The following is a 14,059-nucleotide window of genomic DNA, read 5'->3' as shown; positions in this document are numbered from 1 at the left end:
GACACGAATAGCTCTAACGATTAAAAAAATTGGATGTTGGACTTCAACAAAATTAAAACTTTTGCTCTTCAAAAGCTATCCTTAAGAGAACAAAAAGGCAAGCCATAGGAGTTGGGAATATATTTGCAAGTCAAATATTTGATTAAGGAATTTGTTTTAAGAATATATAAAGAACTCATACAACATAATAAGACAGTGAACTCAATGAAAAACGGGCAAAAGATTTGAAATAGACGTTTCATCAAAGAAGACAGACAAATAGCAAATAACACATGGAAAGATGTTCAACATCTTTAGTCATTAGGGAAATGCAAATTTAAACTACAATAAGATACTGCTACACATCCCCTACAAAGTATAAAATTAAGCCTGAAAATACCAAGTTTGGCTAGTAGAAATACAAAATGTTACAGCCATTTTGAAAAGAGTTCAGCGGGTTCTTATAAACTTAAGTGTATACTAACCATAAGACCCCATGAGCAATGTGCTAAGTATTTACCCAACAAAAAAGAAAACATGTGTACACTCAAGACTTGCAGTTAAATGCTCATATTGACTTTATTCATAATAGCCCCAATCTATTGTTCATCAACAGGTGAATACACAAATTTTGGTACATCTATAGCATGGAATACACTCAGCAATAAAAAGATTGGACTACTGATGCATGTAGCAACATGAATAAACATCAAAAGTATTATGCTAATTGAATAATGCCTGGACACAAATGCTTAACACTGTATAGTTCAATTTATATGAAATTCTAGAAAAGGAAAAACTATAGTGACAAAAAGCAGATCAGTAGTTGCCATGGGTGGGAGGTGGGAATAGGTGATTGACTACGGGGACACCCAGGAATTTTCTGTCATGATTATGTAGTGTTTCCAGGATTATCACTTACCAAAATTCACCAAATATCTTACCGATGTCTGCACACCTGCAAAATGACATGCACAAGCTTATTCATTGCAAAAAATATAAATTGAAACTGCATTTAATAGAATTATGCTATATCTATATTATATATGTGTGTTTGTATAAGTGTATTTTAAAATGCCTAGGTACCTTTAAAGGAAAGTTGAATTCTTATCCAATGCTTATGAAGAAAAGTACCTGTGATATGGTATTTAAAGTCAATCTCCTGTATAAAATTATATGAGCTGGGGAGAATTGCTAGATCACGTAGCACAGTGGGATTCCTGAATCTGGTTGGACTCTTTCGAATGGACTGGTGATTATAGCCACGCTGACTTCATTATTTGGCCTTCATATATCTCATCAGCATTCTAAGGCAGAGAATGACAGAGTGGCGGGAATAAGAAGGAACAAAAGATAGTGCATATTGCCATCATTACTATCAAGCTAGTCTGTCCTAAATGGCTATAAAAATGGAAAGAAAGTCCCTTTTCAAGGGATCATTGTCATTTATTATCCTGGACACTAGAGGAAAGCAAAGCCTCCCAAGATAGAAGAAAGAAATTTCTGAATCTCTAGGGTGCTGACACTCACTCTGTAATTGTGGCAGGTGCACTTTGGTATGGCTGTTCACACACTCATCATGGAGACCTTGGGGATATCGCTCTTCAATTAATTAAATGCCCCACACAATTCACAGCTATGATGGGAAGCAGTGATGCTTCAAACTCTAATATTCCAGTGATGGGAAAAAGCTCCATTTCCCCAAAGTACTAGGCAGAGTCATATATAATGGAGACTGCTAACCTTTGAACATGTATCTGTCATAGTGGCAAATAGTGAAATAGAACTACATACACATGTCTTCAAACAGAGTGCATAATGGTGACAGTGTTGACAGCCATTTTAACTATACTAAAATCTTTTTATCAGATTCACTGCTACATACGTTGAAAATAGGAATGATAAATTCAGAGGTTACTAAAAGAGGACAGATAGATATATAATACAATTAATTTCATTCAGTCTTTTTTCTTCCACAACTCTGTAATAACTGATGATTCAGTAAATAGTTGTTTTTTAATTTTGTTTTTTATTTAGAACAACCCCATGTTTACTTGCTACCACTACAGTTTAAATTTGCAAGAGCTGAAACATAACAGGACAAGTGCATGATTTGGAGTAAGAAGATGAAGTATTAAATTTCACATTGGTCACCTGTGATGGATGTGGCCTTGAGCAGATAGCTTAATCTCTCTGAACCTCAGTTTTCTCATCCTAAAAATGTGAAGTCCTCTCTCACAGGGTTTTGAGAAACTTAATTTAGAAGACGTAGGTGAAACATGTCTGCTGTGTTTCTCAAACTCCAACATATGTAGGAATCCCCTGGGGATATTGCTGAAATGCAAATTCTGATTCAGAAGGTCTGCAGTGGGTTCTGAAGCTTCAGGTGATGTCAGTGCTACTCTTCCGTTATCGCTGGTGTCAGCCGGGAGCTGGTTAGAAATGTAAAATCTCATGGCCTGCTCAATATCTGCATTGTAATAGAGTCTTCAGGTCATTTTTATGAACATTAATGTTTGAGCGACCTTGATCCAGCATCAGACCTGGCACATTTCAGATTCTTGATCTAAATATATTATAAATTTTGATCATCACAGAAGTGTGCAGAATGTAGATGGATATAACACATTTTTCCTACTCAAAATTTGATTTTGAATTATATTGCCCAGATGGTGAGCTAAAGAGTGACCTCACCCCAGGTCAGGTTTCTGCTCTCTGACAGCCGATCAATTAGCAGCTGTTTCAGTATGCATCTGCATTGTCAAAAGCCCTTGTCATCATTTTCCTCACCAAATCTCTTTTAAGTATTTTATATAGAAACTACATTTACTAACTGAAATTTAAGTTATTCCCTGTATTTATTTATCAGAGACTATGCTTAGGAGCTTCTGTCAACATGGTACAAAACCAGTTAACACACCAAATTAATGTAGTTCAAGCCAAAGTAAAGATGATTAGTGGTTTGCATTAGTCTATACAGCTTTATTGTAGGTACATGAATAAAATCTATACTTAAGTTAGGAAACTAGTTTAGAAGCCTCATTAATGGTGGCAGCCAGTTTTAAGGGGTGGGAATCCAGCTTGTATGTCAGTTAGGAAAATGTGAAAATATATTTTGAGATTTCAGCTAATATGCCATAAACCCTGATAAATCTATTGATTTTTAAATAAATTACTGCTTTAAATAGTAAATCAACTCTTCTATCCACTATTGTCTGAGTTATTTTTACTCTTTGAAACCTATAAAGTATTGATTTCTAATTCATACTTTACAGTGCATAGTGAAAATATGAGGATCAAATGGGAACTGCGGTATTTCCCTCTGGAAGGAGAATTGTTTTCATTCTTGAAGGTCTTCTTTTCATTTACAACACCCTGAAGCTTTGGTATTTCTCATAGAGCAGGTTTGCTAGTGACAAATTCTCTCAGCTTTTATTTATCTAGGAATGTCTTTATTTCTCCTCCATTTTGGAAGCACAGGTTTGCTGGATATAAAACTCTTGCTTGACAGTCTTTCTTTTCGCATTTAGAGTATTTCATCTCATTACCTTCTAGCAATAACAAATGATGAGAAATCAGCTGTATATCTTACTGAGGATCCTTTATACATGAGGCTTCTCTCTTGCTACTTTCAGTGTTCTTTGTTTTTGGTTTAAGAGTTTGACTGTGACAGGTCTAGGTGTGAATCCTTTTGCATTTACCTTGCTTGGAATTTCCTGAGCTTCTTGGATGTATAGATCCATGTTTTCCATCAAACTGAAATATTTCTAGCGACTATTTCTTTTAATATTCTTTTTGTTCATTTCTCTTTCTACTCTCTTTCTGGGGCTACCATTATGCATATACTGGTATGTTTGATGGTGTTCTACAGGTCTCTGAGCTCTGTTTATTTTTCTTCATTCCTTTTCCTTTCTGTTCCTCAGACTAGATAACCTCAGTTGACTATCTTCAGACATGCTGATTCTTTCTTCTGCCTGCTCAAATCTAATGCTGATCCCCTCTGCTGACTTTCTTTTCATTTAAGTTATTGTATCTTTCAACTCCAGAGTATCTATGGTTCTTTTCTATATTTTCTGTCTTTATATTAATAGTCTCTATTTGATGAGACATTGTTCTCACTTTCCTTTGGTTTCTTTAGACATGATTTCCTTAATTTATTAGAACACATTTAAAATAGCTGATTTAGAGTCTTTGTCTAGGGAGTACCATGTCTGGGCTTCCTTAGAGTCTGTTTTCTTCCTGTATATGGGACATACTTTCTTAATTTTTTGCATGTCTCATAATTTTTTGTTGAAAACCAGACATTTTTAACAATATAATAATGTGAGAACTCTGGATATTGGATTCTCTCCCTCCCCAGGATTTGTTGTTTGTTGGCTTTGTGACTTTTCTGGAGTAATTTTATAAACTCTATGTTCTTTGCCATATTTGGCCAGTGAAGTCTCTGCTTGGTTTGCTTAGTTGTTACCTGACGACTAGACAAAGATTTTCTTAAATGCCTAGAGCCAATAAGTCTCCTATTCTTTGCCAACGTGCTCTGTGTGCATGTTGTGGAAAACCTTTGACAGTTAGCCAGGCTGTTTACAACTCTGCCTTGGCCTTCAGTTTCTGCTTGTGCAGAGCCTCAAGTTGAGCCAGAGGTGAGAGACTAGAGCCTTCTCAGTTCTTTCCTGAGCATGTGTATTACCCTGGCTGCGCACACAACCCGAAGCATGCGTGTAATATTCTAGATTCCCAAGAATATATTGGAGCTTTTCAAACCCTTCTGTGGAAATCTTGTTTCTCAGATTTTTCCTTTAAGCTTTTTGGTTAGCCTATTGTTTGTCCCACCTGTTATCTTCTGCTTTAGGCAGCTATGATGTTAAATAAACGAGCCCCTCATTACTTTTGACCAATGCCCCTGAGAAAAATGCTGTTCACAATGGTCGAATTCCTAGTCAGATCAAGTAAAGACATGATCATGAGAGGGGTCATCGAGAGAACCACCAAACAGGTCAAACAATGACAATACTCTGGGAATGGAGCTTTGAAGGAGTTTCAGTCCTGTTTTGCTCATTCCACAGGCTGCCATACTGCTGGTTCCCACTGTACTTGTGGGCTGTTGGTTTTCAAGGCTACTGCAAAGCTAGGGAGAGGAGATGGGAACAGGGAAAGTTAAAACACCCAGAGCTTGCTGTTCTGACTGAGATTCAACCGTTTTTCTTGAATAAATGTTCTCCAAATTGCAACAAGCCTTTAATTAATTTCCAGACTTCTGAAAATGTTGATTCAGAACATTTTTTTCTGTTGCTTTTATGGAGGAGAGGATTTTTAGAGGCTTTTATTATACCATTCTGTTTGAGGTCAGTTAAAATGCCCTAAAGCTTTTGTATAGTGAACAAAAGTCATACGGAAACTCATTGTTTTGCTACATTAGAAAGACAGACCATATACCCACTAGAGATTGTATAGGGTTCCACTTAGAGATGCCACTAAAATGTCTTGATTATTTGCGGCTATTGTCAGATGAGAGGTCGCAGTGACCTCTTCCTAAGGAAGATTCTCGTGCTTCAGTATCAAATTTGCAAGAAATGTTGTGATTAAGAGCCCAGTATTTGGAACTAGCCTTCAAGTCCTGAGTTTGCTCCTTAATAGCTTTGTGACTGTGGTCAAGTTATGTAACATTTACAATACAGTGATAATAACTACCTATTCTTAGATTTGTTTTAAAACCCAACTAAACTAACAAAAGTAAAATGCTTGGTATGGTTCATGGCACAGAGTAAATGCTCAATAAATTTCAGCTTCTATTACTATTATCATCACTAAAAATATAGTTCAGCACTGCTAATAATATGCTGAATGTTCACCTGAATGTGGTTCTTTAAAAGTAACTTTCAAAATGGGAAATAAATCAAAACTGTTTTACTGTTTCACTCATACTACTGTTTTCTGTGCACTTCCAGGCACAGTGGTGGTCCAGCAGTTGATGTCAATGATGATTAGCAAACATGATCGCCTCTTCCCCAAAGATGCAGAACTGCAAACCAAGCCCCAAGACGGAGTGAGCAACAACAACAATGAAATTCAGAAGAAAGCCACCATGGGTCAGCTACAGAACAAGGAGAACAATAATACCAAGGACAGTCCTGGTAGGCGGTGCTCTTGGGACAAGTCCGAGTCTCCCCAGAGAAGCAGCATGGATAATGGATCCCCTACAGCTCTACCAGGCAGCAAAACCAACAGCCCAAGAAACAGTGTTCACAAACTGGATGTCTCTAGGAGCCCTCCTCTCATGGTCAAGAAGAATCCCGCCTTCAATAAGGGCAGTGGAATAGTCACCAATGGGTCCTTCAGCAGCAGCAATGCAGAGGGTCTTGAGAAAACCCAAACCACTCCCAATGGGAGCTTACAGGCCAGAAGGACCTCTTCACTGAAGAGTTCTGGTACCAAAATGGGCACCCACAGTGTGCAGAATGGAACGGTGCGAATGGGCATTTTGAGCACCGACACACTTGGGAACCCCATGAACGGTCGCAGCATGAGCTGGCTGCCCAATGGCTATGTGACCCTGAGGGACAACAAGCAGAAAGAGCAAGCAGGAGAGTCAGGCCAGCACAACAGGCTCTCCACCTATGATAATGTCCATCAACAGTTCTCCATGATGAACTTTGATGACAAACAGAGTGTCGACAGCGCCACCTGGTCCACTTCCTCCTGTGAAATCTCTCTCCCTGAGAACTCCAACTCCTGTCGCTCCTCCACCACCACCTGCCCAGAACAAGACTTTTATGGTGGGAATTTTGAGGACCCTGTTTTGGATGGGCCCCCACAAGATGACCTTTCCCACCCTGGGGACTATGAAAACAAAAGTGACCGGAGGAGTGTGGGCGGTCGAAGTAGTCGTGCCACCAGCAGCAGCGACAACAGTGAGACATTTGTGGGCAACAACAGCAGCAACCACAGTGCACTGCACAGTTTAGTTTCCAGCCTGAAACAGGAAATGACCAAACAGAAGATAGAGTATGAGTCCAGGATAAAGAGGTGAGGAAAATCTGGACCTTGTAACTGCCAGAGAGGGTGCAACAGGCCCCTACTGTGGGGCAGGCTCACACAGAGGGTTTAATATACTGCTCCAGAGTCAGAGACCCAAGTTCAAGTCTTAGCTTCACCATTTGTAAGCTGTGGGACTTTGGGAGAGTTCACTTCATCTCTGTGAGCCTTGGTTTCTTAATGTGAAAAACTTAAATACTAGTAGCATTTATCTGAGAAGCATGTAAGAAATCATTGAACATTGTGCCTGGCACAGAATAAGTGCTCAATAATGCTCTCTCTTGTTATGATTAAATATATAGGTTTGTTTTAGAGGGCTGTGAGGGAAGGGGAGAATAAGGAGCCAGTTTTCATTGACAAGAGGAAGATGAAATGAGGGTAAAGAAAAGTTGTAGATATAAACACACCTTTATTTTTCATTCTTTCAATCGTTGAATGCTGAGAGAGTGTCTGCTTCTGCCAGGCTCAGTTCCTGATGATTCAGCAGTGAATAAAAGAGACGAAAACTCAGCCCCTGTGGAACGTGCTTCTAGTCTACTGGAGGAGACAGACGAATAAGAAAATAGATCCTATGCTCAGTAGAAGACTAAAGCAGGGAGGCGGGGAGAGAAGGGTTAGTGAGGTGTAATTTTAAATCTAGAGCCTTCTAGGAGGTTGAAGAGGAAACTGTGCAGAAACCTGGGAGAAGAGCAAGTGGGAATGCCAGGATGTGGGACGGGCACGGAGCTCAGAGAGGGCAACTGGGCCTAGTGACAGGGCCTCAGGGATCATTTTAAGCCTTTTGCTTTTACTCTGAGTTTGGACTCCGTGAAGGTTTTTAAGAAAAGCGATGACGTGAAGTGTATTCATATGGACAAGGGAAATTGTAGCCCAAATGGGGAGCCAAAAATATGATTTATTTTAGCAGCTATGCTAAAACCTAATTTTTCTCTGTTTACATCTTCCCATAAGATGACCAAGGAAGGTTGCTTAGCAACTTCTCCAGGGGAGCAACCAGGCAAGATAAGGGGGCGTCCTGTGTTCACAGGGCCCCTAGCTGTCAAACGCTCCATGAACTCGAGAGGCGGGAGTACAGAGAATGGAGCCCAGGACTCACAAATATAGCCTTGTGCTGGAAACTTGAAAGTCACCACACCCCACGTTTTCACCACGGTCATGGAAATTACAAAGCTGCTTGTTTTTCTGTCCTCCTTGCAGTGCAGTGCAGGGGAGAGAACATTAGGCTCAAGTCAGGAAAAGGCCTGAGTGTCAGTTCAGCATAAAGCAGCCCCTTTAGTGGTCTGAGTTCCAGTTTCAGGCTGTGTGTCTTGGTGGACCTTTTCCTGCACAGGTGTTCTAGAATCCTCATAGCTCATGAATAACTATCTTTGTCTTGCTTCAGCTGCTTTCATGGCTCCAAACCCCAAATTCTTTCTTTGTTTACATATATAGTGGACTTTAATTTATTTTAATATATTTTCCATCCATTTGTCAATTATCAGACTGGAAGATACATATTTTCAAGAGCCATGGTAAATATAAACAAAAATACGTTAGATTGAAACATTACTTTTTTAGAAAGTAGCTTTTGTAAACTTCACTGAATGGAAACTTGCTTTGAAGTTTTCTATGTAATGGCAAGTGACAGAAGGTTTAAATAAGAAGAAAAATGGTGTTATCATCTTATAAGGTTGCGCTTCCTTCTGAATGCGGTTTTTGGAACCACTGGCTACCAGAACTCTGAACTGCTGCCAATGCCTGATGGTAAATTAGGACTTAGCGCTGTGAAGCAAGAGATAGCACTTTAAACTCGTGTTAGGTTGGGAAAGAAGTTATCATTCTGAATGATACTGATGTGCAGATGTACACATTCATTTATGAGAACATTGATGATGCAGTTATGTTCTGAGTCTATGGTGCATTTGGGAGACTTTGATAAAATCATAGATCTTTCCGACAGAATGTCATCTCAATGAGTCTTTTCACTGTAGCATTCCTACCCACCTGAGAGGCAAAGGGAGAGGTCCACAACAAAGCAGGGCAGAGGAGCTGCCACGTGCCCAAGCCACAGAAATGTAAGAGGTGACTGTTCTAGTTAGTTTTAGATCATTCCTATTTACAGTTACACATTTCTCTTTCAATTCCTTCTAACTCCATCCCACAACTATTGAGATTGGATACATACACACATACATACCTGGATAACTAGATAGACAGATAGATGATAGATAAATACATAGATATTTTACTTTATCAGTCATTGATATATATGTCTTTTAGTTTTTTAACGTGTGAGTTTGGTGTCCTCCTACCCTCCAAATTATTTTCTGAACTTATTGTATTGTGGTCAGAGAAATTTATTTGCATGATATCAATTATTTGGTCTGGTAAAAACTAATTATTCTCTTATTAGTGGTTTGGAGTTCTATATATGACAAATACATCAAGTCTGTTAATCAAGCTATTCGAGTCTTTTACATTACTTCTAATTTTTTTCACATACATCTATAGTTTCTGAGAATGATGTCTTGAAATCTCTTAATTTTTGTGGATTTATCAATTTCTCCTTATAATTGCTATACTTTATATTTAATAATTTGAGGCTACTACTAGGTGACTAAAAGTTCAGAATTTTTTATATCTCCCTGATGAACTAGTCCTTGTATCGTTAAGTAAAGATCATCTTTAATCATAATGCTTTTTGCCAAAAGTCTATTTTTTCTGATATTAATACTGCTATATTTTTATGGCAGATATATTTTATTTTGATTAGTAACTTCCTACCATGTCTTTTCCATTCTTTAATGTTCAAACTTTGTTTTAGTGTTTGATCTGGGGATTTACATATTTTTCAATTTGAGAATATTCATATCCATCATATTTTTGTTTATTTCATCTCCTCCATTTTCTCAATTTTCCCTTTCTACGACCCTTATTAAAGTATGTTGGACCTTATTAATCCATTCTTTATCTCTCTTTCTTATGTTAGGTTTCTATCTGTTTCATTCTGTGAGGCATTCTGGGTAATTCTTCTCAGAACTGTTTTCCAGTTTACTAATTTTCTCTTCTGCTGATTCAATTCTGTCACTTCTCCCAGCCCACTAGTAGAGTTTTTGTAGTCCCTTTTTCATAAAGACAGTTGATGTTCCCAGCTGTCAGTTGAATCACTTTGGCTCTCTGCCTCTCTTATACTGGAGGCCTCATCCCCCAATGTGAAAAATAAAAACCCAGTCTCTAGGTCCTCCATCCAGGACCAATACTCTACGTGTGCTTCCACTTGCTGTTTTAAATTTGAGTTTCTTCCTCAGGTCTGATACCTCAATATGCTCTCTTATTTCTCGGCAATGTATTTTAAAAATATTTTTCTTATATATTTTTCCAGCATCATTCTGTGTTTGCAGTGGGAGGGCTTCCTTCTGTATTTAACTCAGTCCTTTAGATTCCCGGAAGTTTCATACAAGTGCCTGATACATACAAATGTATCAAGCTATATTTTTAAAGGATTGTTTTCCATCATATTTAAACTTGAATTCCTTTCAACATTTTCAGTTCTAAAATAAATAGCTTTAGAAAGCAAAGAGAATATGTTGTAGAATAATTCTGGGTGGCAACCAGCACACTCTCAGGTTGTTAAATAAATATATGATCGTGTGATCAAAATAGCCATCTAAACTGATTACAGACTGTAAAGTATTTTATATTTTTTCAATTCTAGTTGCTTACAAAGGGAGAGCAGATTCATTTTTAAGTATTCTTATCTGAATGAAATATCAACATATGAGGCTTCCTTATTCCGAAACAGAAAAATGTGAGATTTTAATTTGAAAATTGTTATTAAAATAATTAGATTTCTGAGAGCTACACACACATTACCTTTCAAATTTCAGGTGCATGGTAAATTTAAACATGCCCTGGGACCTGGCTCAGAGTGGGAGAAATTAAAAAGTCATCTATTATTACCAACATACATCTTAGAATAAACAAATGCTTAATACTCCTCTTTGAGCAACAACAATAAATTATGTTTTGGAACTTAGTGATTATGGAGAAAACACTGTTTTCAAGGAAGTTATCTAAAATTATACAATTGTCCAAAAGAATACAGCTCTCAGTCTATAGAGTGAGAAATCTAGAGATCTCAAGATATAGTAACAACTTGGCAGGCAGTAAGAATTGCAGCTAACTAGCTAGTTAGGTTGATCTCATGGTCAGAAAACCTCGGGTGGATTACTTATTCAACACACGTCATCTCTACTTCTCCCGTCAATGTACCGTGCTACTTTTGCTACTGCTTTTATAAGATAGGACTCTATATATGTCCCAGAGAAGTCCTTTCTTAGCAGTGGACTTAATCTATCTAACAGTGGCATTTTCACTATTACTTTTCCTTTAATAGAAAGCAAATATGATTGCTCTCTTTTTCTTCCAACTTTATCGAACTTTCCCCCTTTCTTTTAGTAAAACCAAATTTACATTCAGTGATCCAGGAAGCCTTGTGGTTTGGGCTGCCTCCTGCTTCGGCCATTCTATACTATGTGACACTGGTCTCTGGCTTCTCTGTGCTGACATTCATTCAATCACTAGGAAATGACAACTAAGTACTTCTGAGTGAGGTCATGAGGTCTTATTAAAATGGTAGTAAACCATCTTAGTGAATTAAAAAAAAAAAAACAGCAACAGGGGCCAGCCCAGTGGCACGGTGGTTAAATTCACACATTCTGCTTCAGCAGCCTGGGGTTCACCAGTTCAGATCTTGGGTGCAGACCTATGCACCACTTGTCAAACTATGCTGTGGCAGGCGCCCCACATATAAAGTAGAAGAAGATGGGCACAGCTGTCAGCTCAGGGCCAGTCTTCCTCAGCAAAAAGAGGAGGACTGGCAGCAGATGTTAGGTCAGGGCTAATCTTCCTCAAAAACAAAAAAATAAACCAGCAACAAAATAACACCTTTTAAGTCATTGGACTTTCCTTCACGGATTTGAAAGGGTTCATTTTAATTTCCGAAGCATGGCAGAGACAGAGTTCAGAAAATATTTGTATCCCTCTTGCATGTCAAATGAATAAAATCACCTGTCTCTTATTCTTTCCCCCACCCTTTGTAGCTTAGAACAGCGAAACTTGACCTTGGAAACAGAAATGATGAGCCTCCACGATGAACTGGATCAAGAAAGGAAAAAGTTCACAATGATAGAAATCAAAATGCGAAATGCCGAGCGAGCAAAAGAAGATGCCGAGAAAAGAAATGACATGCTCCAGAAAGAAATGGAGCAGTTTTTTTCCACGTTTGGAGAGCTGACAGTGGAACCCAGGAGAAGCGAGAGAGGAAACACGATATGGATCCAGTGAGCCCGCTTTCTCCCGCTGTCTCCAATGGATCTGGGAAGGACTGGGGGGGTTCCAGTGGGAATATTCTGTGGGATCAGGTGGCTGGTCACCTGGCTGTACAGTGCTCTAACTGGTGAAGGAATCTCATTTACAGACATTAACCATCTATATCCGCAATGTGTACCAAAGTTATATCATGCCCCATAATGCTACTGTCAAGTGTTACAACTGGATATGTGTATATAGAGTAGTTTTTAAAAAGTAAACTAAAAATGAGAAGCATATCTCAAGAATTATTTTATTGCAAGTCTTGTATTTAAAATGTTAAATCAATATGTTGTTGCAATTTAGCTTGCTTTCAAGCTTCACCCCTTGCACTTAACATAAGCTATTTTTGGCATTGTGTTATCATCAGCTTATTTTATAGATCAATATTTTTATTTCCCTTTTTGCTGAGGAAATGAAGATAAGCAGATATATGAATATAAATATATATATAAGATGAGTTATTAAAATCAAAAGAATACTTTGTGGCCGTGCTGTTTGTGCCAATAGACCTTGCCATGACCAAAAAGAGAAATGTAAATAATTTTATAAAATACATTGAATCACCAGGAACCTTTGAACTGCTCTTTAAATTCTTCCCTTGACACTGCTCGTTTTCTTTGTGAGGTGACTGGACATAGGAAGTCTTGGACTGTGTGAAAAAAAAGTCCCCTTCTCAAGCCCCCTTGGCTGCCTTGCCTGTTCCACAGATGTGTGTCTGCTATGCAAGAAGCATGTTAGAGGGGAGAAAATGATAAAGAAAAGCATTTAACCAGTCATGCCTTGAATTACTCTGACCTTCTGGCCCGTCTCTGTAACTGCTGGCTGGTTATGGGAGAAAGTCTCCCTGCCATTTGCAAGTTGGGAAACAATGCTTGCTAACCCATGCCCACACGAGCACCTGTCATTCCCTCAAACCTCTGTCCCCCCTCCCCCGACAATTGCACTCTGGAACGCCAGCCATGAAACAGCATTACTGTGTCCCTCTCAGTTAAACTGCTAGAGTGTGTGCCATAGAGTGACAGTTTTCTCTCACTCAGGCTGCCTGTTCCCTTGTCCTCTGGGATGCTGTCTGCACGACAGCAGGCGAGGGCAGTTTGCAACAAGAGCGAGGGGATGGACGGGCAGGGGACCAGAAGAAGGAGACAAGTTTGGAAGAAACACACTCAACTATCTTGCTTCTAATTTCTACAGTATTTTTCTTCCCTGTTGAAAACATTCGTTCACAATAAATTCTAAAACGTGAATGCTTAAAGGTTCGATTTTGACAAATTTGTGAACACCAGTCATGCAAACTTGCTAGAGGTGCCCAGGGCTCTCTGGAGCTAGAGTCTGGGGAGAACAGTTCTTCACACTTCAGTAAGGCAATGATTTTGACAAGCCAGAAAATAAATCTTTCTCACACTAGAACAAAAAGTCACAAAAGGCATAATTGGAAATAAAGACTACTTGAGTTTACAGGCTTTGTGTTGTTTGAGGTTTCCATGTTTGTGTGCATTTATTGATTTTCGATGGGGAGAGTGATCCTTAAAGTCTTCATCCTTGTCACCATCCTGCTGTTGTTTATATCTTTCACTGAGCAAGCGTACGTGCTCCTTTGGTGTCAACCACTATCTACATAGCAACACTTTCTTTGTCTTTAGTTCCTTTTTCTCTCTTTCCTGTTTTGTTTTTTTTTTTTTTTTTTTTGCTGAAGAAG

General features: G+C 38.7%; 1 protein-coding gene and 1 long non-coding RNA gene across 12 annotated transcripts in view; one reads left to right on the top strand and one right to left on the bottom strand.

Moving 5' to 3' along the window:
* Window positions 1-13,821, top strand: part of ARHGAP24 (Rho GTPase activating protein 24) — a 719,869-nt gene extending 706,048 nt beyond the window's left edge. For all 11 annotated transcript variants that reach the window (XM_070263497.1, XM_070263500.1, XM_070263498.1 and 8 more), the window contains 2 exons: window positions 5,925-7,002; window positions 12,093-13,821. In XM_070263497.1, coding sequence (XP_070119598.1) covers window positions 5,925-7,002; window positions 12,093-12,336 — 1,322 coding nt within the window. In that variant the 3' untranslated portion in view covers window positions 12,337-13,821. The remainder of the gene's footprint in view (window positions 1-5,924; window positions 7,003-12,092) is intronic.
* Window positions 7,404-8,357, bottom strand: LOC111771752 (uncharacterized). Its single transcript, XR_002805662.2, has 2 exons — window positions 8,108-8,357; window positions 7,404-7,545 (listed from the first exon to the last, which is right to left on the bottom strand). It is a non-coding gene; the product is annotated as an uncharacterized lncRNA (long non-coding RNA).
* Window positions 13,822-14,059: the final 238 nt, after the last annotated feature.

This window comes from Equus caballus, chromosome 3 (genome assembly GCF_041296265.1).
Source record: "Equus caballus isolate H_3958 breed thoroughbred chromosome 3, TB-T2T, whole genome shotgun sequence".
NCBI classification, from domain to species: Eukaryota; Metazoa; Chordata; class Mammalia; order Perissodactyla; family Equidae; genus Equus; species Equus caballus.
The sequence above is the reverse complement of the archived record's forward strand: the minus strand, read 5'-3'. Positions and strand labels throughout refer to the sequence as shown.